The following is a 26,234-nucleotide window of genomic DNA, read 5'->3' on the forward strand; positions in this document are numbered from 1 at the left end:
TTTAATTAATAGAGAAAAGAGAATGCTCTGCAGTTTTTGCCACTCTGTGGGTTCTGTGGGCTCAGGCCCTGTCTCCTACAAAGTCAAGTTTCAGTGTATGTGCCTGTTTCCTTTAAGAGCATAATTTGGCTTCAGAAAGTTATGGGTTTGCTTTGTTTTTTTCTATTTTGAGCATTTAATCCAATCCTTAAAGGATGCCATAATACCTGTTCTCACACTCTACCCATGCTGGAGCTCTGCCTTGGTGTGCACACATTTTGTCTTGCCCAAAGAAATGATTCCACTGTTGGGAATTATGCAGTTGCTTCCTCAAACCCAGTCTTCTCTGGATTGATATCTCCAACTTCTGTGGCTATGATGTGACTCTGGGACCCTTGTCCATATAGCATGCCCTGTCCAAGGCTGTTAGTACCCCAAGAACAGGGAGTCTTAGAGAACAGGGCCCAGAGCGCAACATTTTACATGGGCTATGAGTGACATAGTCTAAAGGACAAGGGGCCTTCATGCAGCATGAGAAGATCTTCCTTTCTGAGAGATCTATGGCAGCTTCTTCTACTCGTCCAGTCCCATGTTGGGCATTTCTGCATGAACACTGAATGCCTTGCATCCTGGACTTTTACAGCCCAGGTGTGAATCTGTGGGGATCTGCATGGGTCTTACTCTATATTCTGCGATTGTATTTGGATATCCTTTGTATCCTAGGGAGATTGTTTGGATTTCATGTTCCATGAACTGGGGGTAAAAACTAAGGCAGTGTGCTTGTTTTAGGAATAATACTGTAAGACCTTCTCCCCTTTCTATGGCCCTGTGAGTCCACTTTCTGAACCCCTGCATTTGAAATTGAGTGGTCAATGTTGGAGTCTTGAGGCCAGGGCCTTGTCAGCTCAGGTTTGGAGTTATGTCAGCTAAGGAAAGTAGGATAACCAAGTCTGGATTGGATAGACAACCACCCCTTGCACCCTAACCATGGTGCCCCTGTGCATGGAAGAGGAAACCCCTGTGCAGGTCTGTCTTTTCCTGATGGGCCATATCATGGTGGTCTCTTTTTAGGGCACACTAACCTTTGTAGCACCAAGGAATAGATGTTCCCAGGAGAGGAAGGTGATCTTTAGTCAAAAATTTCAAACACATATAGAAAGAGAAAGGATATTATGATGAACTCCCTCCTGTGAACCCATTACCCAACCTCAACAATGATCAGTGTTTTGGAAATTTTGTTTCATCTATATTCTTTCAACATTTTTTTAAGAGAGAGTGAGAGAGAATTTTTCAATATTTATTTTTTTTTAGTTTTCGGCGGACACAACATCTTTGTTTGTATGTGATGCTGAGGCTCGAACCCGGGCCGCACGCATGCCAGGTGAGTGTGCTACCGCTTGAGCCACATCCCCAGCCCTCTTTCAACATTTCTTTGGCTGGAATATTTTCATTCAGAATCTAAACATATCATTTCACTCATAAATACTTTATGATGTACTTCTAATAGTTAAAAAGATGTTTTAAGTTTCATCCAGTGACATTATCATAATCAACAGAGTTAACTGTAATTTCTTAATGTGACCCAATACTCAGTCCATGTTCAATTTTCCTTTTGTCTCAAAAAGGATTTTTTAGAGTAAGTTGTTCAAATCAAGATCCAAACAAGGTATACACATTGCATTTTGTTGATGTGTCTCTAATTCTCTTACTCTAACAGTCCCCCTCCTTGTTGCTTTTTTTTGAAAAATGCCATTTATTTGGTAAAGAAAACAGAACATTTGTCCTAAAACTATCTTCTATTTGGGTTTTGGCTGAGCACTTCTTTCCGATTTTGTTTTGTTTCTTGTCTCCTCACATTTCCTATGAAGTGGTAATGAGATCTCAATCAGAATAGATTCTGGTTCAATCTTTCTGGCAAGAATAGTTTATTGGGAGTATCATGTTCTTCCTATCACATCCCTGGAAGAAGACGAATGTCTACTTTTCCCATTTGAGTGATGAAAAGATCAATCAGTTTTTATCAGTGATCTTATCCATTATAAATTTCCTGTCAACTTTTGCCTGGTGGTTTTATCATTCACTGATGATCTTTAGCTAGACCCATTATTTAATTAGGGGTTGCACAATTAGCTGATTTTCTATAAAGAAAATTTTATATTGTCAACCATTTGATTAGTCTGAAATTCAGTTCAAATAAAAACATAGGCTATGACTGGGGCTGTCATTCAGTGGCAGAGTGCTTGCCTAGCATGTATGTGGCACTGGGTTCCATCCCCAGCACCACATAAAAATAAATTAATTATTTTTATTCTATTTTAGAATAATGAGCATTGTTATCATTATAAACACATGGATTTAGCATATTTGGTATACAATCATTTTCTGAAGTCATTATATTTTTGATATACAAATTACCCCATCTTTGGCCAATGATAACCCCTTCAGGTTGGTTCCTGCATTGTTTTGACATGATTCTGCTATAGTTCTTAAATAACCTTTTTGCTTTTTGATACAATGGATACAATGGATATGATACAATGGATATCTCAGCATTATCTTATATAATTCCTAACCGAGACCAGAAGTTGACTATTTGCCCAAGAAACCCTGTTTACTTTTAAGGGGAAATGGTATTTGGAGACTAAAATCAGAGCATGAGTAATGCTTATTGCTATTGGGGTAACATATCCTCTGGGTCTTTTATTATGTAGATATGATATGGGTATCTGTCTGTCTTTCTTTCTATATATCTTAGAATTTAATGCTGATATTTCCAAGTAGATTTATAAGGGATTATCCCATAGACTAGGTTTTTAACTTATGTTCTTTGATTTAATTTCTCCATCCCTTCTCTTACACTAAAAAACCAAACAAAACTACCACCGCAACAAAACTCAGTTCTTTTTTTGGTACTGGGGGTTGAATCCAAGGGCACTTTACTACTGAGCTACATCCCAGACCTTTTTATTTTTTATTTTGAGACAAGGTATCACTAAGTTGCTGAGGCTGGTCTCAAATTTGCAATCCTCCTGCCTTGAGTTTCTGGGGTTACAGGCATGTGCCACTCCTCCCAACAAAATTCAAAGGTCTTAAAGGTCTTAAAACTTGAAGGTCTTGGGGCTGGGGTTGTGGCTCAGCGGTAAGAATGATCCTCAGCACCATATAAAATAAATAAAAGGATTGTGTCCAACTACAACTAAAAAATAAAAAAACAAAAAAACTTGAAGGTCTTAAAACACTAGCATTATTACCTATTGACTTTATTCTAATACATATATGTGACCATATATAGAATATATATGTATGTCTGTATATTTAAATACATATGTATTTCAAAATCATAATATAGATATTTTTATTAATGATAATATTAGTAATTGTAGTTTAAGATTTCCTTGTGGTTTCTTTGGTCTATAGGTTATATCTTTCCAGGGATAGTTCAGAGTTATTTTAAATGATTCTTCCCTGTGTGGTTATGCTATTAATAAGATATAAAATGAAGGCCTTTTTTTTTTTCAGTTTGTGTTCAATATGTGAGGATTGGTTTTCTTTCCTTTTTTTAATATTTATTTTTTTAGTTGTAGTTGGACACAATACCTTTAATGTGGTGCTGAGGATTGAACCCAGGGCCTCTGATGTGCTAGGCAAGCGCTCTACCACTGAGCCACAACTCCAGCCCTGTAAGGATTGGTTTTCTATCAGTTATCTATTGCTACCATATTACTACACAATAAATCAGCCCAAACTCAGTGACTTCATAAAACAATTTTTTATTATCACTCATCTATCTGTATGCTGGTGAGAATTCATTAATTCAAGCTAGGCTTCAGGCTGCAGTCAAATCTGGGTCTGCTCTGTATGCCTCTCATCTTCCCTAGATAGCAAGCTAACTGCAGCATGTTCTTACCATAGTGATAACAGACACAAGAGGGTATGTATAATCACATGAGCACATTTCAAGCCTCTGATATTCTGAAGCATCTGTTAACTTTCTTTCAGTCAGAGCAATTTATGGTTAAGCCCAAAGTCAAGGTGGGAGTGTTTTTAAGTTCTTTGATTTAATTTCTCCATCTCATCTCTTAAACTTAACAAACAAACAAACAAACAAACAAAACCCTTCGGTTTTTAAAGGTCTTAAGACACTGGCATTATTACCTATTGGCTTTATTCTAATATATATATATATATGAGTATAGGTATAAAATGCAATATATAGAATATAATATTTGTATTATATATAGTATAATGTAATATAGAGTATAATATGTGCACATCTGTATATTTAAATATATATTACTAGGGCTTTGTAACAAATTACCCTAAAACTTGGTGGTGGAAAGTAACCATTATTTTGGTCACACATTCTGTAGTTCAGGGGTTCAGTCAGGGCACAATGGGAATAGCTTATTTTGCTTCACTCTGTCTGGAGCTTCCACCGGAAGACAGAGGACTAGAAACTAGACTCTTCTGAAGGCTCATCATTTATTGTCTGACAGTTGATCCTAGTTGATACTGGAACCTCAGTGCTTTTCTCTGTGTTCTTTCAATGTGAATTGGTTTGGGCTTCCTCATGACATGGTTCCAGTAGTGAAGTGGGGCTTGTTGAGGACTTTACTGCCTTTTATGATCTAATCTTAAAAGACATGCAGTATCGGGGCTGGGTTTGTGGCTCAGTGGCAAAGTGCTTGCCTCGCATATGTGCGGCCCTAGGTTCAATCCTCAGCACCACATAAAAATAAAAATAAATAAATAAAATGAAGGCATTAAAAAAAAAAGACATGCAGTATCACTTCTGGCATGTTTTACTCATTAAGACAGTCACAAAGTATTGCTCAGGTTTAAGAGAAAGAGATATGAACTCCATTTCTTTTTTTTAACATTTATTTTTTAGTTAAACACAATAGTTTTATTTTGTTTATTTTTATGTAGTGGTGAGGATCGAACCTAGGGCCTCGAACGTGCTAGGCAAGCATTCTACCACTGAGCCACAACCCCAGCCCTAAACTCCATTTCTTAATTGACAGCATCCATATTTTTAAAAATTTTTTTAAATTTTATTTTTGAGTTGTAGTTGGACACAATACCTTTATTTTATTTTTATGTGGTGCTGAGGATTGAACCCAGGGCCTCGCACATGCTAGACGAGCGCTCTGCCACTGAGCCACAACCCTAGTCCCCAGATTTGTTTTTTGTTTTGGGGTGTGTGTGAGTGTACTGGGGATTGAACCCAGGGGTGCTCTACCTCTGTGCTATATCCCCCACCCTTTTTATATTATTTTTGAGACAGGATCTTGCTAAGTTGCTGAGGTTGTTTTTTTTAAAATATATTTTTTAGTTGTAGATGGACATAATATCTCCATTTATTTATTTTTTTACGTGGTACTGAGAATTGAACCCAGTGCCTTACATGTGCAATATAGGTGCTCTATGACTGAGCCCCAGCACCAGTGCTGAGGCTGTTTTTGAACTTGCAATTCTCCTGCCTCAGTCTCTTGAGTTGCTGGGATTTCAGTCATGAGCCATCATGCCCAGCAGAGTACCTAGGTTCTTTAAGAGCATGCAGGGGGCTGGGGCTGTGGCTCAGTGGTGGCGCGCTTGCCTAGCATGCGTGAGGCACTGGGTTCGATTTTCAGCACCATGTATAAATAAAATAAATGTCCATCAACAACTAAAAAAAGAATAATAAAAAAAGAGCTTGTGGGATTGGAAATTTTTCTGAGACCATTTTTGGAAAATACAGTTTGCTATAGTTGGAAAATATACTATAACTCTAGTTGGAAGAACTGCAGAGTCACTTGGCAAAAGGCAGAATCCATGGAAAGTAAAGAATAAAGAACAACAATACCATCTACCATATTTTTTCTTTTTGATTTAATTTTAAAAATCATATAAATCTTTCATGTGATTCCAAAGAAAAGCCTAGTTCCTTCTACCTATTCTCCTCCTTCCCTAATAAACATTTTTATATTGGATATGATGGCAAATCTGTAATCCAGACTAGGGAGACTGAGGCAGGAGGATTGCAAGTTCGAGACCGGCAATTTAGCCCAAGAAACAATCTCACAAGACAAAATATAAAAATTTAAAAAGGACCCAGCTTGGTGGTGCAAGCCTGTAATTCCAATGGTTCAGGAGGCTGAGGCAGAGGATCACAGGTTCAAAGCCAGCCTCAGCAACTTACTGAGGCCCTAAGTAACTTAGGGAGACCGTGCCTCTAAATAAAATATAAAGAAAGCTTGGGGATGTTGCTCAATGGTTAGGTGCCTCTGAGTTCAATTCCTGGTACCTACATAAATAAATAAATAAATAAATAGGTCTGTGGATATAACTCAGAACATCTTTGCGCTGCTCCTCCTCCTCCTCCTCCTCCTCCTCCTCCTCCTCCTCCTCCTTCTTCTTCTTCTTTTTTTTTTTTTTGGTACTGGGTATTGAACTCAGGGGCACTCAGCCACTGAGCCACATTCCCAGCCCTATTTTGTATTTTATTTAGAGACAGAATCTCCTTGAGTTGCTTAGTGCCTTGCCATTGCTGAGGCTGGCTTTGAACTCATGATTCTCCTGTCTCAGTCTCCCGAGCTGATGGGATTACAGGCATGTGCCACCGCACCCAGCCCATACCACTTCTTTTTAAATTTTGCATGCCAAGCAATTGCTATATTACTGAGTGCACCCTAATCCCTATATGTTGCTTTTTTCTTCACATTTCCCCCACCTAGTACTGGAATGGAACCCGGGGGTGCTTTATCAACTGGCGCTTTACCCCAGACCTTTTTATTTATTTATTTTTAGTTTAATACAGGGTCTTGTTAAGTTCTGAGGCTGTCCTTGAACTCGTAATCCCCCGCTTCAGACTCTGGAGTCCCTGGGATACAGTCATGTACCACTGTTCCCAGCTATAATATAATATCATTTGAAGATCACCCTCTGGAAGAATATAGAACTCCTCCTGATCCTTTTTTTGCATCTGCACAGGGTTTCCCAATGTGGACATGCCATGGTTTATCCATGGACATTGAACTGTGTCCAGTCTTTTGCTCTTACAAATAACACTACAGTGAGGAATGTGGCACATGTTATTTTGTAATTTTGTCAGTGTGTCTATGAGATTGTTTCCTAGAAGTAGGATTGCTGAAACAAAAGGGTAAATGTTTAAGTAATTTTTTCCTATGTTGGGAAGGAAATAAAAGTGGTAAAAAGTGCTTACCTTCTGAATGTGTTCTGAAAGTAGAGCCAAAAGAATTGCTAAAGGGTTGGTTGTGAAGAGTTTTGAGAAAGAGAGGAGTTAGAGGGCTTCCTGAGTTTTGGTCTGAATGTCTAATATACATGAAAGGCATGAAGGAAAGTGGGCAGAGGACAGGGTTGGGTATGAGGGATGAGATCTAAATTCAGAAGTTTATTCTTAGGCCAGATGTATGTGTGTGTGTATGTGCGTGCATGCTCGTGCACATGCCCATGCACTGGTGTGTATGAGAAGCAAACCTAGGGAAGTGTTCTATCACTGAACTACACCTGAAGCCCCAATTGTGTTTTAGAGGCATCCAAGTGAGCTGTTAGTTACAAAGCTGAGTAGTTGGTTCTGGGCTGGCAAAACAAAGTACCACTTTACCTGCAAGTGCTTTACTATGAATGTCACCTGGTTCCTGAAAAAGAGATAAGGAAGTAGAAGAAATTGATGCAATACTGGGCTCCAAGAGAGTGAGTTAAATATGTTCAATTGATCATACATTTGTGTTATCAAATGTTGGAGATGAAAACACTCAGCATGAGACCTGGCATTACAGATGCCAGTTTCTATGCTTAAGGCTGACACTAAAAAGGGGAACAAGGTAGATTAGCATCCCTACTTCCTACCCCAGAGCAAGTTTGAGTTAAATTTGATTAAGGGTATGATCCCTACCCTTTGGTAGCTCTGATTCAGTTGGGGATTTGGGGAGTCTCAGAGGGCCTATTGTAGTTATCCTCCTTATCTCCACATATAGCTGCTAAAATAGGTACAGAAATTGGGGCTCATGCTGGAAAGTTATGAAAGGCCTGACCCATTCCACAATCTCTCAAATCTGCAGCTAATCAGAGCTGAAGTCCAGGCCATGGGAGCCACAGAAAACAATACTCACTGCAGGAAGAGGGAAGAAGGCAGGAAGGAGGGAGTTCCAAGTCTGGGGCTGATGATCTGAGGCCGATTTTCTGATGGGCAGTTGGGGTAGAGACACCACCTCTTGATTTTGGAATGTGTATTTCTCTGGGCCCAGGAGGTAGGCTGGGACATGTGGGGCTTGCTCAGAAGCCAGTGGACTAGAATAGGACTTTGCCAATGGCTGAGTATCTATCCCTGCCACCATCCTGTGCTGAAAGCACTTTTACAAATGATGGTACTTAGTACCAATTGCCTGGCAATCTGAGGTATGCCACCTATAGAACAGTCAGAAGAGTTTTCCTGTCAGGGGACTCTTGGAGAGCTGTGATGTAAGCTGAGCCAGTGGAACAAAGGGAAGAAGGGAACAGATAGAACTGGGCAGCATGCTCTGAATGCTCCCAACAAACCAGGTTCTGCAATACTGACTCCCCAACCCTACCCCATCCTCCCCAGCTTTATTAGGGTGCATTTTGGAGCTCACCTCATTGCCTTAGAGCAGCATTTGTGCCTGTTCTCATTGTTTCTTTGCAACTACCTGGTCATTTGTTGTGTATCTTGCATGGCTAAGTCATGGAAACACATAGCCTCTGCATTGTCCCTTCCCAGGTACCCAATTGGGCACAAGAATCCTTGGGAAGTCCACCCAGGGTTCCAGGGTCAGATATCAGACCCACACAGCTCATTTTCTAAATGGTAAAAAACAAAAATTCCAAAACCTCTATACCCTTGAGTGTTGAGTGTGGAAAGAAAAATGCCCTCTCCGTTAGAAATATAGAGAGCCAGACAGAATCTTTTGGGATGGTACTTTCCCTTCTAATGTTGAGACTTGGGTTCACTTCTGTGAACCTGCCTGGTGGTGCCAGGGACCTGTATTTAGAGGCAAGTAGAAAGAGAAAACTGGAAGCTTTGCCTTTTCAGAAAGCATCCTGTTTTCTGAACTCCCATATAAGCAAGCACTTTCTCTGGGACTCTAAGGCTTGTGAAATGGAGAGACAGTGAATGGAGGAGTGACAAGGGCTGAATGCTCTTTTTTTATGGATTCTTTTTTATCTTAAATTTATTTATTTATTCTACATGACATCAGAATGCATTTCAATTCATAGTACACATATAGAACACAATTTTTCATGTCTCTGGTTGTACACGAAGTAGAGTCAGACCATTCGTGTCTTCATACATGTACTTAGGGTAATGATGTCCATCTCATTTCACCATCTTTTCTACCCCCTTGCCCCCTCCCTTCCCTCCACCCTATCTAAAGTTCCTCCATTCCTCCCATGCTCCCCTACCTCCATTATGGATCAGCATCCACATATCAGAGAAAACATTTGGCCTTTGGGCTTTTTTTGGGGATTGGCTTAATTCACTTAGCATGATATTCCCCAACTGCATCCATTTACCTGCAAAATGCATTCTCTTTTAATGCTGAGTAACATTCCATTGTGTATATATACCACAGTTTCTTTATTCATTCATCTTTTTTTTTTGAGAGAGAGAATTTTAATATTTATTTTTTAGTTATCGGCAGACACAACATCTTTGTTTGTATGTGGTGCTGAGGATCGAACCCGGGCCGCATGCATGCCAGGCGAGTGCGCTACCGCTTGAGCCACATCCCCAGCCCTATTCATTCATCTTATTGAAGGGCATCTAGGTTGGTTCCACAATTTAGCTATTGTGAATTATGCTACTATAAACATTGATGTGGTTGCATCACTGTAGTATACTGTTTTTAAGTTTTTTGGGTTCAAACTGAGGATTGGGATAGATGGGTCAAATGGTGGTTCCATTCCAAGTTTTTCAAGGAATCTCTATACTGCTTTCCATATCGGTTGCACCAGTTTGCAATGTATGAGTATGCCTTTTTTTTTTTTAGCAAGTTTTGGCAAGGAACAGGGCCTCAGTTAGGCTTCCTAACCTTCCATTTCTGTAGTCCCTATCAGTGTCTTAGGAAAACACAGGAAGCTCAAATAGAGACACGCATTGCTTTTGAAGAGATAGTAATGAGTCTTAGTAGTTAACTGAAATTTTGATTATATACTTTGTTTCATTTGTATATCTCTTGCTAATAGAGGGTCAGAATCATTTGTGGTATGGGAAGTCTGATTCCAGAAAGGTGGTATTTCCAAGCACCCCACAACAAGTCCAGGGCAGAACAGGGATGAGCCTGGGCTTCCCAAGTCCAGCCACTATTTGTGAATGTCCCTTGCTTCTTGGGGATGAGGAAGCATTTATGGTCCAGTGAAGGAATAGGTCATCTGATGAGCAGGATGGCACCCTTCCTGCCTGTGTTGCCAGGGAGTGCAAGCAGACTGGGGTGAGGAGTAGAAACCAGCTTTAGGGTATAAGGTTCTAGGACCAGATGAAAAGAGCCACTGGATGGAGTTTTGGAGAAAGACCTTTGCTGCAGTGCAACTGACTGCTTAGAACAGCCCACTTTTTGCAGTGTTCTCATTCTGTGCCAGGCTCCAGAGGTCCTAGGATATAGTTGGGAATGAGGACAGGGATTGTTCAGTCATTTCTTCCTGGACCTGACGTGGACACAGGGGGATGCCCACATACTCCACTTAGGAAGTGTATGAACTTCAGGAATGAGACTTGCAACTATAACTACAGAAAATATTCTGGCAAAGTATGCTGATTATTATTTGGTGGCATGTAGTGGGGGTGGGTTTAGGCACATGGAATACAGGTAGCACCACTAACCCCTTCCCCCTGCCTCAACACCTTAACTTCTGCAGATATCCTGCTTTGTCCCCAGGAAAAGCTTTATGCCCCAGGAGATGCACCTCATTTTGAGAATATTTTTTCTTTGTTCATTTATTCAATAAGCATTTATCAGTTCTACTGTGTATCAGGATCTAAGCAGGCTTTAGTTCACAGAGGAAACAGAACAGTTAGTCTAGTTGGATCCCACTGATTGGGTGAACATGAGGGGCTCAGCCAAAGCCACATAGATAAGAGAATGGGGCAGCAAGATTTCTCTGTATCCTCCTTTGTGAGTCTCAGGTATGGTATCCTGTTAGCCTTGGGCTGAATTTCTTTTGTGGCTGGGCAGGCTTGAGCCTCAGGTGATGACTGCTTCTACCCTAACACACACATGTGAACACATGCATGCATGCATGCATACACATTAACCCTGCTACCTCCCAAGACTCCAAGAATAACATAATGGCCAAGTTCAGTGAATACTTTCGTGTTGTTAGCTACCTAGACTTTTGTGTGGGCACAGATCCTGCTGACCACACTATCCTTCTGGAAATTCCTTCTAGGATTCTTTTCTTTTCTCTCTTTCTTTCTTCCTTTCTTCTTTTCTTGGTACTAGGGATTGAACACATGGGTGCTTTACCACTGAGTTACATCCTCAGTCCTTTGTATGTTTATTTTGAGATAGGGTCTTGCTAAATTGCTGAGGCTGGTCTTGAATTTATGATCCTTCTGCCTTAAACTCCCAATTTTCTGCAATTACAGATGTGCTTCACCATGCCCAGCTAGAACCCAAGGGTAGTTTTTATCTAGAAATGAGGAAGCAGGAAACCATCCACAGCTGTTTATTTTGCCCATGACCTATTCATTCTCCTCTAACATGACCTCCCAAGGATCTGTAGTCTTTCAGTCTGGGTTGCCTACTGAAATCAGCTGTCCTAGTTTAGAGCTGACCCTGAGGCCCATCCCAGTCTCTGCTTTCATAGTTGATGGGATTGGGTTGCTCTTTCAAGACCCTCCCCATTACTGGGGTCAACATTTTTTTAGTCTTTCTTTTTTATGTAGTACTGGGGATTAAATCCAGGGTCTCATGCATGTTAGGCAAGTGCTCTCCCAATGAGCTACATGCCAGCCCTTCTTATTTTTTATTTTAAGACAGAGATCTCACTAAATTGCCCAGGCTAGCCTTGAACTTGCAATCCTCCTGTCTCAGCCTCCTGAGTAGCTGGGATTAAGATGTATACACTGCAATCATCTAACTCAAGTTTCTTTTTTTATGGCCTCCTCACATCCTTTGACCTCACGTACAGAAGAAAGAGGGAAGGACAGCTGATACACAGCTTCTGCCAGGTGCCTCATTGGCAACTACTCTCAGGTACACAGACCTCAGGAGACCATCTTGAGGGATTCAGACACATGGAAACTTGTTATCCTCTCCTCGCTAGGCACCGTGCCAGTGTCTGGGATATCATGCTGAAGAAAACTTATAAAGCCCTATTCTCAAGAAGCTAAGAGCCTAGTGGGAGAGACTGATTTTAACTACACACAGATCAAAATACATTGAAGGAGTAGGACTAGAAGCCCTGAGAATTAGTGCTAACCCTAATGCTAATCCCTCTGCTAACCAGGGATGAGAAAGTGATGCAAGGTGGGGATGTGTGTGTGGCGTGTCTGAGGATTGAGCAGGAGTCAAGGAAGGTAGGTGAAGGTACAAGAGGGCCAAGCCTTCTAGGCAGAAGGAAGCACACATGTGAAGGCTCTGATGATCATCTTGAAAGAAGCAAGTTTCCTTTTCTTTTTTTTTTTTTGTCAAAGTGTTTATTATAAATGTTTCATTTTTATATAAGGCATACATTTTGGACAAAATCTGTTCAATGTTCACTACTGGTATGAGTTTTCAGATGTTCAATGAATTTAAAATTTGAATAAGTTTTCAAAATATTATTTAACTTTTTAGGGTTTCTGGGCCCAATGATTTCTCCCAAAATCAGTAGTGTTTAATAAACATGTGATTATGAAATGTTTTTTTTTTCCATTTGTATTCTCTCTAACCAGTATGTATCCACAGGTGCTGAGAATTGATGAATAAATTTTGGAGGCATTGTCACATTGTCAATTTTCATATTTCAAAACTTTGTCTTTTCTATGGTTATTGTGGTGAGGATTAAATGTTGACTCTTTCTTAGAGGAATGGTACGATGGTCTCATTTGTAAAGCTTCTCTCCAGTGTGTTTTCTCTGATGTCTAGTAATGTATGATATATAATTTAAAATGTTTCTACATTCTCTACATTTATGTCTTCTTTCCAGAATAAATAGCTTAGTGGTGAAAAAGAATTGATTTCTTATTAAAAGCTTTGCAAGTTTCCTTTTCAGTGGAAAATGAACCAGAAACATGGATGGGAACAAAGGGGCATGTTCTGGAAATAATACACACAGCCTATTTCCAGCAGAATATCTTGCTGCAATTGTTGGGACTACCTCCTATGTCCCCTATAGCTATTCCCTAGCCAGGGGTCACAGGAATAAAGAAAGGCATTGTTAGATGTGACTGCTGGCTGGGGGGATTACTTCCCCAGGTTCCCCTACTAAGTGGAAAGTCACTGTTCACCAGTAATTTATAGGATCTCTGTGCTAACCAGTGTGTAAAAGCATTCCTTTAGCCTGATGTGGTGGTGCACACCTGTAATCCCAGTGACTTGAGAGGCTGAGACAGGATTGTGAATTCAAAACTAGCCTCAGCAATAGCAAGGCACTAAGCAATTCAATGAGACCCTATCTCTAAATAAAATACAAAATAGGGCTGGGGATGGGGTTCAGTGGTTGAGTGCCCCTGAGTTCAATTTCTAGTAAAAAAAAAAAAAAAAAAAAAGCACTCCTTTAAAACCTGTTCTACTTGCAGGCTTTTTCTTTCTTAATGTTTTGTTTTTGTGTTGCTGAGGATTGAACTCCCAACCTTGCACATTCTAGTAAGGTGCTCTACCACTAAGCTACATCTCTATCTCCCCTTACATCCTTTTGATTCTCTCTTACATTTTGGAGATCTTGGTAGTCAGGTGAAAAAGAGAAGCCTAGGTGGCCTAGGGTGATTGTCAGGTCATGTACTTCAAATGGTGAAGGAGGGCTCCTAAGCTTGATTTTATGCTTGTCCAACAAGAGGAGAACATACACCAGTAGCCTTGAGCTTTGACAGTGCCTTTCATAGCAGCACTATTTCCCTCAGTACCCTGTTTCTATGCCTCTTCTTTTGCTCCAGGATCACTAAAGAGCTTGCTTGCTCTTTTCTATCTTGGAATCTCCAACTTCTTTTGTTCCCTAGCCAGGTCCTGGCCTCTGGTCCCATTTTCTTCTATGAGCATACCCTCACTACGCCATGGAAACTTTGCCTGTGTCTGTGCCTTAGTCCATGTCTTAGTCTCTTTTTGTTGCTATAACAAAATACTTGAGACTGAAAAAAACAGAAATTTATTTCTCTTAGTTTTTTAGGCTAAAACCCAAGATCTAGTAGGTTGAGGGTCTATTGAGGGCTGTTCTATGTTTCTAAAATGACATCTTCTTGCTGTATCCTCCAGAAGGGACAAATGTTGTCTCTTCATGGCTGGAGGTGGAGGGCATAAAAGGGCCTAACTAATTCTTTCCAGCCCTGGTATAAGGTCATTAATCACATTCATGAATGCTGCACCCTCATGTTTTTTTTTTAATATTTATTTATTTTTTTTGTGTGTGTAGATGGACACAACACAATGCCTTTATTTCTATGTGGTGCTGAGGATTGAACCCGGATCCCGCCCGTGCTAGTTGAGCGCTCTACTGCTGGGCCATAATTCCAGCCCCTGAACCCTCATTTAATCAACTTCTAGCACTCTTTTTTTTTTCTTTATTTTTTAGTTTTCGGCGGACACAACATCTTTGTATGTAGTGCTGAGGATCGAACCCGGGCCGCATGCATGCCAGGCGAGCACGTTACCGCCTGAACCACATCCCCAGCCCTTCTAGCACTCTTAATATTCTCACATTGGTGTTTAAGTTCCAACATGAATTTGAGAGGGATATAAACATTGAAACCATAGCCATCCAAAAGGTTGGTGCTGGAGGCTGGTGCAGGGAAGGGCCTCTTCCCTTCTTTTCTCATGGCAAAGTAGTGCTAAGAAGTCATCTACAGGTCCCGGGGCTCACCCACCAGGCTTCTTAAGGGCACAAACTCCATGTCACTTTCCAAGAAACATTGGGGAGGGATGAGACTCAAGGTGGGCCCTAGCAAGTTGTGGCATTCCTGTGGAGAAATCTTAACAATAGGTGGGTCCAGGTGTTTGCCCTGAAACTGGAGGTTTGTTTTGTTTTGCTGGATGCTTCTCCAATCTCCTTCTCTAAGCAAGTATGTAGCAAGGGCACCCTGGAACAAACCCAATAGCCTTCATCATACCAGTCTTTGACAGGGCTTACAGTGAGGTCTTCCTTACTAGTTTGGCTACACATCTTTGGAAATTCAAGGCCAGACCTCTAGACAGATGTAACAGAAACCCCCAGGACTGACCCCATTGGTCTGGCTGAGTTCCCAAAGGAGAGAGACATGGAGGGGAGAAATTGGAGGTGTATCCATGGCATGGAAGCAGAAAAGCCTGCACATGGTAGTTTCCCTCAGGTGACCATAACACCACTGACCACAGTACTAACTGTGTGGTTGCTTAGCATGACTGGGTATGGGGAGCAAGTTTACTATATTCTTTTTTTTAAATATTGTTTAGATGTTGATGGACCTTTATTTTATTTATTTGTATGTGGTGCTGAGAATCGAACCAAGTGCGTCATGCATGCTAGGCAAGCGCGCTACCACTGAACCACAACTCCAGCCCAAGTTTACTATATTCTCATCCATCTTGCCTGAGCAAGATTCTTTTTTTTTTTTTTTTTCTGAGCAAGATTCTTGTTACCATTGTGGCTTTTGTCTTTGTACTGATGCTCTTTTCTTAGTATCCCTTTTTTATATTACTTTCCTGAGCTCTAACATGTCCAGGTACTATTGAATTTTAACTATGTTAATGAGCCTCTTCTTGAATAATTTTCTTTTGTCTTACAAATGAAAAAAATTAGACAAATAAGACACAAATACTTTCTTTGTGTAATACTCAAACAATCCAGTCACATCTGGAGTAAAACTTTCCCCTTCCTTTTCCACATTATAACTTTTTTTGTGCATATTTTATATTCATGATATTTTAAAGATCTTTCTCTATGCATTTATATTCATGAAATCTGTTGTATACACACACATATATTTTGGGGGTTGAGTACTGGGTATTGAACTTGGGGGAGTCTTACCATTGAGCCACATTCCCAGTCATTTTTATTTTTTATTTTGAGACAGGTTCTCTCTGAGTTGCATAGGGCCTTGCTAAATTGCTGAGGTTGACATCAAACTTGCAATCTTCCTGTCTCAGCCTCCTGAGCTGCTGGGATTATAGGTGTGAGCTACCACGCTCAGCTCTCACACACACTTGTAGAAATAGGATCATACTGAATACATTACTTTGCAACTTGCTTTTTTCACTTAGCAATTCTTATTTCCCATTTTCCAAAAAAATATGAAGTTTTTGTCTCAAATAACTTTGTCTCACTGCCCCTTCCAGAATTGGAGCAATCCATGGTGCTTCTTGAGGCTGTTGATCATTTCTGTGTCCCGGGTGTCTCCAGGCAAACCATTCCAACCTCTGTTCTAGCTGGACACCTACTTAACTTTTTTTTTCTTAACTTGTATGCATTTATTACTTTTTAAAGCAGAATGTTGGTTGGATACTATATGTTTCCATTCACAAGCTTAAAAATATTGAATGTGTCTTGAATTTGCATGTCATCCTTGGGCAGGGGCCATGCTGATATTTTCTGTATTGTTCCAATTTTAGTTTATGTGCTGCCAAAATGAGCACCCCACTTAACTTTTGAGGGTACCTTGAGCTACAGCAGCACCCTGCAGGGAGAAATCAGTGATTTTGAAATCACTTTCAGCCTCTGGACTCTAGAAAGCTTCCATGCTGTTATCTTCCTTTCTGGCCAGGGTCATGTCTTGAATTAAAGAGTCCTTTGGAATTTTTTTTTTCTTCCCTGGAAGGTGGGTGTGAATTCCCTTCCTTTTCCTTCCTTTTCTTTTTCTTCTTTTCCCCTCTTGCCCCCTCTTCTTCCTTCTTTTTTTTTTTTCTTTTTGCAGTACTAGAGATTGAACCCAGGGTCTCACATATGCCAGGCAAGTGCTCTACCACTGACCTGTATCCCCAGCCCTTTTTGGTTTTTTGAGACAGACTCTTGCTAAATTGCCCAGGGCTCTTCAAACTTGCTGTCCTTCTGCCTCAGCCTCCCAAATAGCTGAGATTACAGGTGTGCACTACTGCACCTGGCTCTTTTCCTTATTCATACTTTCTGAAGGTTGCTTTGTTCAGATTTATAATCATCTGAGCAGAAAACTGCTTGCAGAGGTTTACCAGTAGTAGAACCACTTGCAACATGATTAGTCATTTGCAGCCAGCATCCTGCCTACCTTCTTGGTGCCATATGGTGTCCTACATTAGTATATGTTGCCTATGTCCCTTCAGAGGCTAAATCCTAAACCTGAGTGGGGTGGTCCTATTCTCTTAGGAGTTCTTCCTATTAACAGCTTCATGTTTGAAATTTGAATATTTTTTCTAGTGAAGTCCAGCTTTGCTTCTCCAGGACAGGATAGTGCTTGGGTGGGGGACATTAATTTATTCAACAAATCTTTATTGAGCCCCTAGTACACGCCAAACACTTTTCTACACAGTCCTTAATGTCCTTAATGTCCTGTTCTTGAATTTCTTCCCTGTCTTGTAGTTTCCCCCACTGCTTTGGAAAGCTTGTGCTTCTGAATTTGCCCCAGGAACTCATGAGTTTTGAATTTCCAATCAAAATTGGTTGAGTTTGTCCTTGAGTTTTAACTCAAATTCTACCCTTGTAGGAACATTTTTATCTTCTATGAAATGGCAAAAAACCAGAAGACATGTTTCCCAGGAACTGACCTTCTGGGTATGTTTCTGAAGAAGCACTTTGTTTTGGAGTTTTGAGAGAGTGAGATTAGGGTTTGGAGGCCATGAGCTCCCAGGCTAAGTCCCAGCCTTACCACCAACTTTTCTGGTCACCTTAAGCTCTTTTCCTTTCCCTTTCCCTTTTCTTTTCCTTTTTCCAAGCCTGGGCCAATCCTCCTCCCTTAGCCTCCTGAGTAGCTGGGACTTTGGTCCATTGTGCCAGCTTTCTTTTTTTTTTTTTTTTTAATCTTCAGTTTTGTCATTGGAAAAAAAATGATAATGATAGGAATATTTATGTGCATGATTGTAAAGTGAGAACCTGGCACATACAATGAGCTCACACAGTAGTTGAGGGGTAGGGGTGAGTTGTGTCACTGATCTAACCCCCAGCAATGAAAGGCATTGTTGATATCATCATCTGTTTTATAGGTAAGTGTTTTCTTTTTTGGTGCTGTGGATTTACCCCAGAGGCATTTAGCCACTGAGCTACATCCCCAGCCCTATTCATTTTTTATTTTGAGACAGGGTCTCACTAAGTTGCTTAGGGCCTTGCTAAATTGCTGAAGTTGGCTCTGAGCTTTTGATCCTCCTATCTCAGCCTCCTGGGTCACTGAGATTACAGGTGTGCAACACCACACTGGTTTTATTTTCAATTTAAACATCACTTTTTATTTTCTAATTTTGAGAATATTAATAAATACATTAGAGCAGTAGTACATGCTTACAATTTAGAAATAAATATTGCATAATGAGAGTTACAGGCTCAGATGTTCTTTCTGACATCTTTTTTTTAGAACTAATTTACATACCATGATTCTACTATCTGCTTCTATGGATTTACCTATTCCAGACTTTTTACATAAATCTTTCACATAAATAGAATCTCTCTCACTCTTTTTGGCTCTGTCTTCTTTCACTTTAACAAGTTTTCCGAGGTTCATCCATGATATGCCATGTCTTACCACTTCATTCCTTTCTTTCTTTTTTTTTTTTTTTTGGTACTGGGAATTGAACCCATGGCTGCTTAACCACTGAGCCACATCCCCAATCCTTTTTAGTATTATTTTTATTAGCAGTAGTAGTAGTACAGTAGTACTGGGTATTGAACCTGGGTGTTTACCCACTGAAACACATTCCCAGCCCTTTTTATTTTTAATTTAGAGAGGGGGTCTTGCTAAGTTGTTTAGGGCCTTTCTAAACTGCTAAAGCTGCTTCAAACATGAGATTCTCCTGCCTCAGCCTCTGAGTTGCTGGGATTACAGGGGTGGATCACCATGCTGGGCTCTTTAGATTTTATACGTGTCAGATCATGTTCCCACAAAGATCATTTTTCTTCTTCCTTTCCAGTTTGTATGTCTTTTATTTATTTTTCTTGCCTTATTGCTCTGATTAGGACTTTTAGAACCATGCTAAATAGAAGTAGTAAAATATCCTTGGGTATCCTTGTCTTCTGACCTTAGAGAGAAATCTTTTAGTCTTTCGCTTTTTAAAAAAAAATATTTTTTAATAGTAGAGGACACAATACCTTTATATTATTTATTTATTATTTTTATGTGGTGCTGAGGATCTAGCCCAGTGCCTCACACATGCTAGCAAGTACTGTACCACTGAGCTTCAACCCCAACCCCAGTCTTTCACTTTTGAGTATGGTGTAAATGCTCATTATGTTGAGGAAGTTCCCTTCGATTCCTAGTTTATTGGAAAAAATGATTTCTTGGTCATGAAAGAGTATTGAATTTTGTCAAATGATTTCAGCATCAATTGAGATGAGCCTGTGGTTTTTTCCACTTCATTTTATTAATATTGTATATTACATTTATTTTGGATATTCAATTTTTTTGTATCCCATGAATAAATCCCAGTTAGTTGTGATGTTTAATCCCTTTAACATGCTGCATAATTCAGTTTGTTAATATATGTATTGTGTGTATGTGTGTTTTTGTTTTTTTTTTACAGTGCTACGGATTGAACCCAGAGTCTCATGTATGCTAGGCAAATGTGTACTACTGAGCTATACCCCCAGCCCCTGGACGTTCTTCTTTTGAATACAGATATTCACATCTAGAAATGTCTCTCCAAGTACTGATTTTCCTGTATCCTATGTTTTGGTATACAGTATTTTCATTTTCATTCCCTCAAAGTATTTTAAAATTTTCCTGGAAATATCTTCTCAGACCCATCTTTTTGGTTTGTGTGTGGGGGGGTGGAGGTACTAGGGATTGAACCCAAGGATGCTATACCAGTGAACCATAACTTCAGTCCTTTTTTTTGCGCGCGGGGGGGGGGGGGGGGGGGGGCAGGGTCTCACTACCCTTGCTGAAGGTAGCCTCGAACTCACAATCTTCCTGCCTCAGGCTCCCTGAGGATTACAGGCATGCTCCACCATTCCCAATGACCTATTAGTTATTTGGGAGTGTGATTCAATTTACACTTATTGGTGAATTCCACAAACTTCTTTTATGTTACTGATTACTAATTTAATTATATCCAGATAACATTCTTTGTATGACTTTAGTCCTTTTGAATTTACTGAGATTTGTTTTATGGCCTAATTTATGCTCTAAGCTAGAGAATGTTTCAAGCACGCTTGAGCAGAATGCATATTTCTTCTGCACTCTGCTGTTGTTGGGTGGAGCATTTTATAGTTGTCTGTTAGTTCTACTTGATTTATATTGTTGTTCAAGTCTTCTGTTATCAATCTTCTGCCTTGTTTTTCTATCCATTATTATAAGGTATTAAAGTCCCTAAGTATTATTGCTGAATTTTCTATTTTTTCCCTTCAATTCTGTCAGTTTTGCTTTCTGTATTTTGGGGATCTGTGGTTAGGTATGTATGTTTATAAGTGTTTTATTATCTTTGTAAGAGATTGAATCTTTTCTTATCAATCTTTAGTAGTTTTTTTTTCCTAAATCTATTTCATCTGATATCAGCATAGTTACTGTAGATATAGTTAGACATATAATTGCTATTTTTCTTTTTGGTTTTTAATACCTCATATTTCTTTTCTTCCTTTCTTTTTTTTTTTTTTTTAAGAGAGAGAGCGAAAGTGAGAGAGAGAGAGAGAGAGAGAGAGAGAGAGAGAGAGAGAGAGAGAATATTTATTTTTTAGTTCCCGGCGGACACATCTTTATTTTATTTATTTTTTTAATGTGGTGCTGAGTATGGAACCCAGCGCCCCGGGCATGCCAGGCCAGCGCGCTACCACTTGAGCCACATCCCCAGCCCCTCCTTCCTTCATTTCAATAGTGCTGAGAATCTATCTCGGAACATGGGCTTGCTAGACAAGCACTCTACCACTGAGCTATATCTCCAGCCCATGTCGCCTGCGTTTTTATTTCTCTTTCCCACCTTTACTGCCTTATTCTGTAGTAAGTGGACACTTTCTAGTGTAACATTTTAACTATTTTAACATATTAACATTTTAGCATTTTTTAAGTCCATTTTTTTTAAGAGAGAGAATTTTAATATTTATTTTTTAGTTTTCGGCAGACACAACATCCTTGTTTGTATGTGGTGCTGAGGATCTAACCTGGGCCGCACGCATGCCAGGCAAGCGTACCACCGCCCAAGCCACATCTCCAGCCCCTAAAGTCCAATTTTTTTTAACCTTTATTTTACTTGCTTACATGGTGCTGGGGATGAACCCAATGCCTCACACATGCTAGGCAAGCACTCTACTACTGAGCCACAACCCTGGCCTCTTAACATATTTTAAAATTATTTGCCTACTGGTTGCTTTACAGTTTATAATATTCAGTTTAATTTATCAGAATCTTCAGATTTATGCTAACTTAATTCTAGTGAGGTATAGAAACTTTACTCCTATGTGATTACATAGCTACATTACCACCCACATTTTGTGGTATTATTGTTATACAAGTCTATATATGTTATAAACCAAAAAAGCTTTGTAATTATTGCATAACTATAATTACTATATAGTTATAATGATGACTTTATGTAGTATTTATAACGTTATATGTAACTTATATGATCATTTTAAAAAGCTGAGAGAAAAAAAAAAAGGAGAGCAAGCGTTTGTAGAGTTTGTTATATTAGGCTTATTTACCTTTTCTAATTCTCATTTTTCCCTGTAGGTTTGAATTACCATCTAATGTCATTTTCTCATTTCAATGCACCTTTGTTACTACCTACCTCCTTAGTGCTCTTTTTGTCAAACATATTCCATTTCTATGTTATAAGTTTAACAATACAGATATAATGTATACACATTGTTTTATGCAATTGGTTTTTAAATAAAGAGAAAAAGATACTATAAAATATCCTTTCTTTTGCACTTGCCTACATATTACTTAGACTTACCTGTTTTTTTTTTTTTTTTTTTTTTGTATTTGTCTTGGTTTTGGTTTTGGTACTGGGGATTGAACCAAGGAGTGTTTTACCAGTGAGCTACATCCTATTTTGCGACAGGGCCTAGCTAAGTTGCTGAGGCTGGCCTCAAACTTGCCTCTTGCCTCAGCCTCCTAAGTCACTTGGATTATAGGTGTGTGCCATCATGCCCAGCCATATCTTTTTTTTTAATTGAAATTATTATTGAGGCACATGCAGTTGTAAGATGTAATAGAATGATTCCTTGTATGTTTTGCACAATTTCTCCCAGTGGTAACATTATGCAAAACTATACTATAATACTATAACTCAGACACTGACATTCATACAATCCAACAATTTAATTCAGATTTGTCTTGTTTTACTTGTACTCACTTGTTAATTTTTTTCCCCTTTGTGTTGGGGGAAGATGGGTTGCTGGGGATTGATTGCTGAGCTATATTCCCAGCCCACATTGTATTTACTTGTATGATGCTTATTAAATTGTATACAATTATATCATTTGTGTACCAGTTGAACTACACAAGCAAGGTTCTGAACAGTCCTAACCACAAGGATCCCCTGTGTTGTCCTTTTAACAACTATACCCACCTATCTCTTTCCCTTCTTTCTGCTCCTTCCCTATTCCCTGGCAATCACAAATCTGTTCTCTAGTTTTAATTTTGTTTTTATTTCAAAGGTGTTATGTAAGTGCAATCATACAGTACGTCATTTTTTCCAGATTATGTAAAATTTATTTATGTAAAATCTTATTTTAACAATCGCATTTAACCATTTAAAAATCCATCCATTTCCCCAATATAACCATTCTTCCTCTAATTGGTGAACCATAGTCCCATTAAGGCAGCCAAGATGAAAGACATTCCTCTGAGTTTTAGACTTTTTGTGAAAGTTCAGTGTCAAACTGATAACAGAAGAGAATAGAATATTTTAACACCAAAGACAGAGACAAAATTCCTAGTGGAATGAATTAAAAAAACAAATGTGTACTGAGCAAAGTGAGGACATTCCTGCTAAATCAGTGGCATTAATAAGTGATCTAGAATAGCCAAAGCAATCCTTAGCAAGAAAAGTGAAGCAGGAGGCATTACAATACCAGACCTTGAACAGAGCTATAGTGTGTCACCTTTTGAGGTTGGCTTTTTTCACTCAGAGTAAGTTGCTGGAGGTTCATCCAAATTAATTTCTCTTCAGTATTTCATTCCTTTTTATTGCTGAGTGGTAATTCACAGATGTTTATATTTACATGTTCCCTGTCAAAGGTTATCTGGAAGATTATCTGGGCTGACTCCAGTTGTGGTCTATTGCAAATAAACCTTTTATGAACATTTGTGCAATAATTTTTAATTTCTCTGGGTTAAATGCCCAGGAGTACAATTGCTAAGTCATTTGGCAGTTGCATGCTATGTTTCTGAAGAAACTGCCAAACTGTGGCTGTGCCACTTGTACTTCTGTCAGCAATGCATGAATAATCCAGTGTCTCTGTATCCTTGTCAGCATTTGGTGTTGTCCTTATTTTTTGTCTTAGTTATTATTATAGGCTCATAGTGAATCACATGGGGTTTTGTTTGTTGTGTTTTGTCTGGAGCATGCTAGCAAGCATTCTAACTAACAGCTGAACTACATCCCCACCTCTAAATTTCTAATGATGTTAAATATATTTTTATTTGCTTATTTTTCATGTGTAAATCCTCTTCAGTATTTCCATGTCTTTTTATCAATTTTATAATGAAAATTTTCTTATTTTGAGTTTTGAGTGTTCTTTATGTATTCTAGGTATAAGTTCTTTGTTGGATATGTGGTTTTAAAGATTTTTTCCTAGTCCATAGCTTTTTTTTTTTTTTTTCATTTTCTTCACATGAGCTTTAACAGAACAAAACTTTCTTTTTCTTATTTCTTTTGTTTTTTAATATTTCTTTTTTAGTTTTAGGTGGACACAATACCTTTATTTTATTTTTATGTGGTACAGATTATCGAACCCAGTGCCTCACGCATGCCAGGCAAGCACACTACCACTAGAGCCACATCCCCAGCCCATTATTATTATTATTATTATTATTAGTAGTAGTAGTAGTAGTAGTAGTACTGGGATTGAACCCATTGGTGCTGAACCACTGAGCCTCATTCTCAGCTTTTTTTAGATATTATTTTAAAACAGGTTCTTGCTAAGTTGCTTAGGGCCTTGTTAAGTTGCTGTAGCTGGCTTTGAACTTGTGATCCTCCCACCTCATCCTCTGAAGCAGCTGGGATTACAGGTGTGCACCACCATGCCTAGCCTTCTATCTTTTTTAAAGGTCTTGCTATGTTATCTAGGTCTTGAACTCCTTGGGCTCAAATAATCCTCCTGTCTTAGTCAACTGAGTAGCTAACTTGTGCCACCATACCCGGCTAGGCAAAACTTTTATGAGATCCAGTTTATTAGATTTTCCTGTAATGGATCATACATTTAGTATCAAGTCTAAGAAATCTTTGCTTAGCCCAAGAGCCTGAATATTTTCCTTATATTTAAGTCTATTATTAATTGTACATTAATTTTTATATAAGGTATGAGGCTTAGGTCAATTTTTTTTTTAATATAGTCACCAGGGCTGAGGATTTAGCTCATCACAGAGTGCTTGCCTAGCATATGCAAGGCCCTGGTTTCACTCCCCAGTGCTGCAAATAAATAAATAATATACATACACACATAGAGTCATTCAATTACTTCAGCATCATTTGTTGAAAAGACTATTCTTCCCCCACTATATTGGTTTTGAACCTTTGTAAAAATCAGTTGGGTCCCCTGGGTTCAATCCTGGTACCAAAAACAAAAAAAAAAACTCAGTTGGGTGGATCTATTTCTTAATCTTCTATTGATTTATATGTCTGTCCTTTTACCAGTACTACACTTTCTTACTATAGCTATACAGCAAGCATTAAAGTGGTTAGAAGTCCTCTGACTTTATTCTTTAATTTCAGTATTCTAGGATCCATGTCTTTCCATATAAATTTTAGAATAAATTTGTCTATGTCTGGGATTTTGACAGGAATTGTATTTAACCTATAGATCCATCTGGGGAAAATTGATATCTCTTTTATATTGAGTATTCAGTTCATGAACATGGTATGCCTTTCCATTTATTTAGGTTTCTTTTTATTTCTTTCATTGGCATTCTATAATTTTCAGAATACAGATCCTATAAATGTATTTAAAAAGTACATACCTAAGTATTTAATGTTCTTTGGCATGACTGATTTGTGTTATTGCTTTAAGTTCTTCATGTTCATTGTTAATTTATAAAAGTATAATAGATTTTTGTGTGTTTATTTTCTGTACTATAACCTTGTTTAACTCACTCAATAGTTATATTTTTTGAGATTCTTTGGAATTTTCTAAATAAAACAATAATGTCATCTGCAAATATATATAGTTTTACTTTTAATCTGTATGGCTTTTATTTCTTTTACTTACTTTATTACAATATCTAGAACTTCTGGTACTATGCTGAATAAGAGTGGTGAGAGTACATCTTTGTTTTGTACTTGATTTTATAAGAAAAGTATCCACTCTTTTTTTTTTTTTTGAGAGAGGAGAGGGAGAGAGAGAGAGAGAGAGAGAGAAAGAGAATTTTTTAATATTTATTTTTTAGTTTTCGGCGGACACAACATCTTTGTTTGTATGTGGTGCTGAGGATCGAACCGGAGCCGCACGCATGCCAGGCGAGCGCGCTACCGCTTGAGCCACATCCCCAGCCCAGAAAAGTATCCACTCTTTCACCATTAAGTATGATGGGTGGGTTGGGGTTGTGGTTCAGTGGTAGAGCACTTGCCTAGCACATGTGAGGCACTAGATTTGATCCTCAGCACCATATTAAAAAAATAAACAAATAAAGTGGGAAAAAAGTATGATGGGAGACAAAGGTTTGTTTTTGATATATCTTCTTAATGATGTTGAAATAATTTCCTTTTATTCCTACTTGTTGAGATTTTTTTTATTACGAATGATTGTTGGCTTTTGTCAAATGCTTTTTTTGTGTGTCAATGGATAAAATCATA

At 38.9% G+C, this 26,234-nt stretch overlaps 1 protein-coding gene and 1 non-coding gene across 2 annotated transcripts in view; one reads left to right on the forward strand and one right to left on the reverse strand.

The window, feature by feature from the left end:
• Bsn (bassoon presynaptic cytomatrix protein) overlaps positions 1 to 26,234 on the forward strand; it is a 98,432-nt gene that overhangs the window by 11,118 nt on the left and 61,080 nt on the right. The window contains exon 2 of the mRNA XM_026384007.2: positions 19,859 to 19,881. Within this exon, the coding sequence (XP_026239792.2) occupies positions 19,859 to 19,881 (23 nt within the window). The remainder of the gene's footprint in view (positions 1 to 19,858; positions 19,882 to 26,234) is intronic.
• LOC113179441 (U6 spliceosomal RNA) lies at positions 16,636 to 16,742 on the reverse strand. The gene has a single exon (XR_003300344.1). It is a non-coding gene; the product is annotated as a U6 spliceosomal RNA (small nuclear RNA).

This window comes from Urocitellus parryii, chromosome 2, assembly GCF_045843805.1.
Source record: "Urocitellus parryii isolate mUroPar1 chromosome 2, mUroPar1.hap1, whole genome shotgun sequence".
NCBI classification, from domain to species: Eukaryota; Metazoa; Chordata; class Mammalia; order Rodentia; family Sciuridae; genus Urocitellus; species Urocitellus parryii.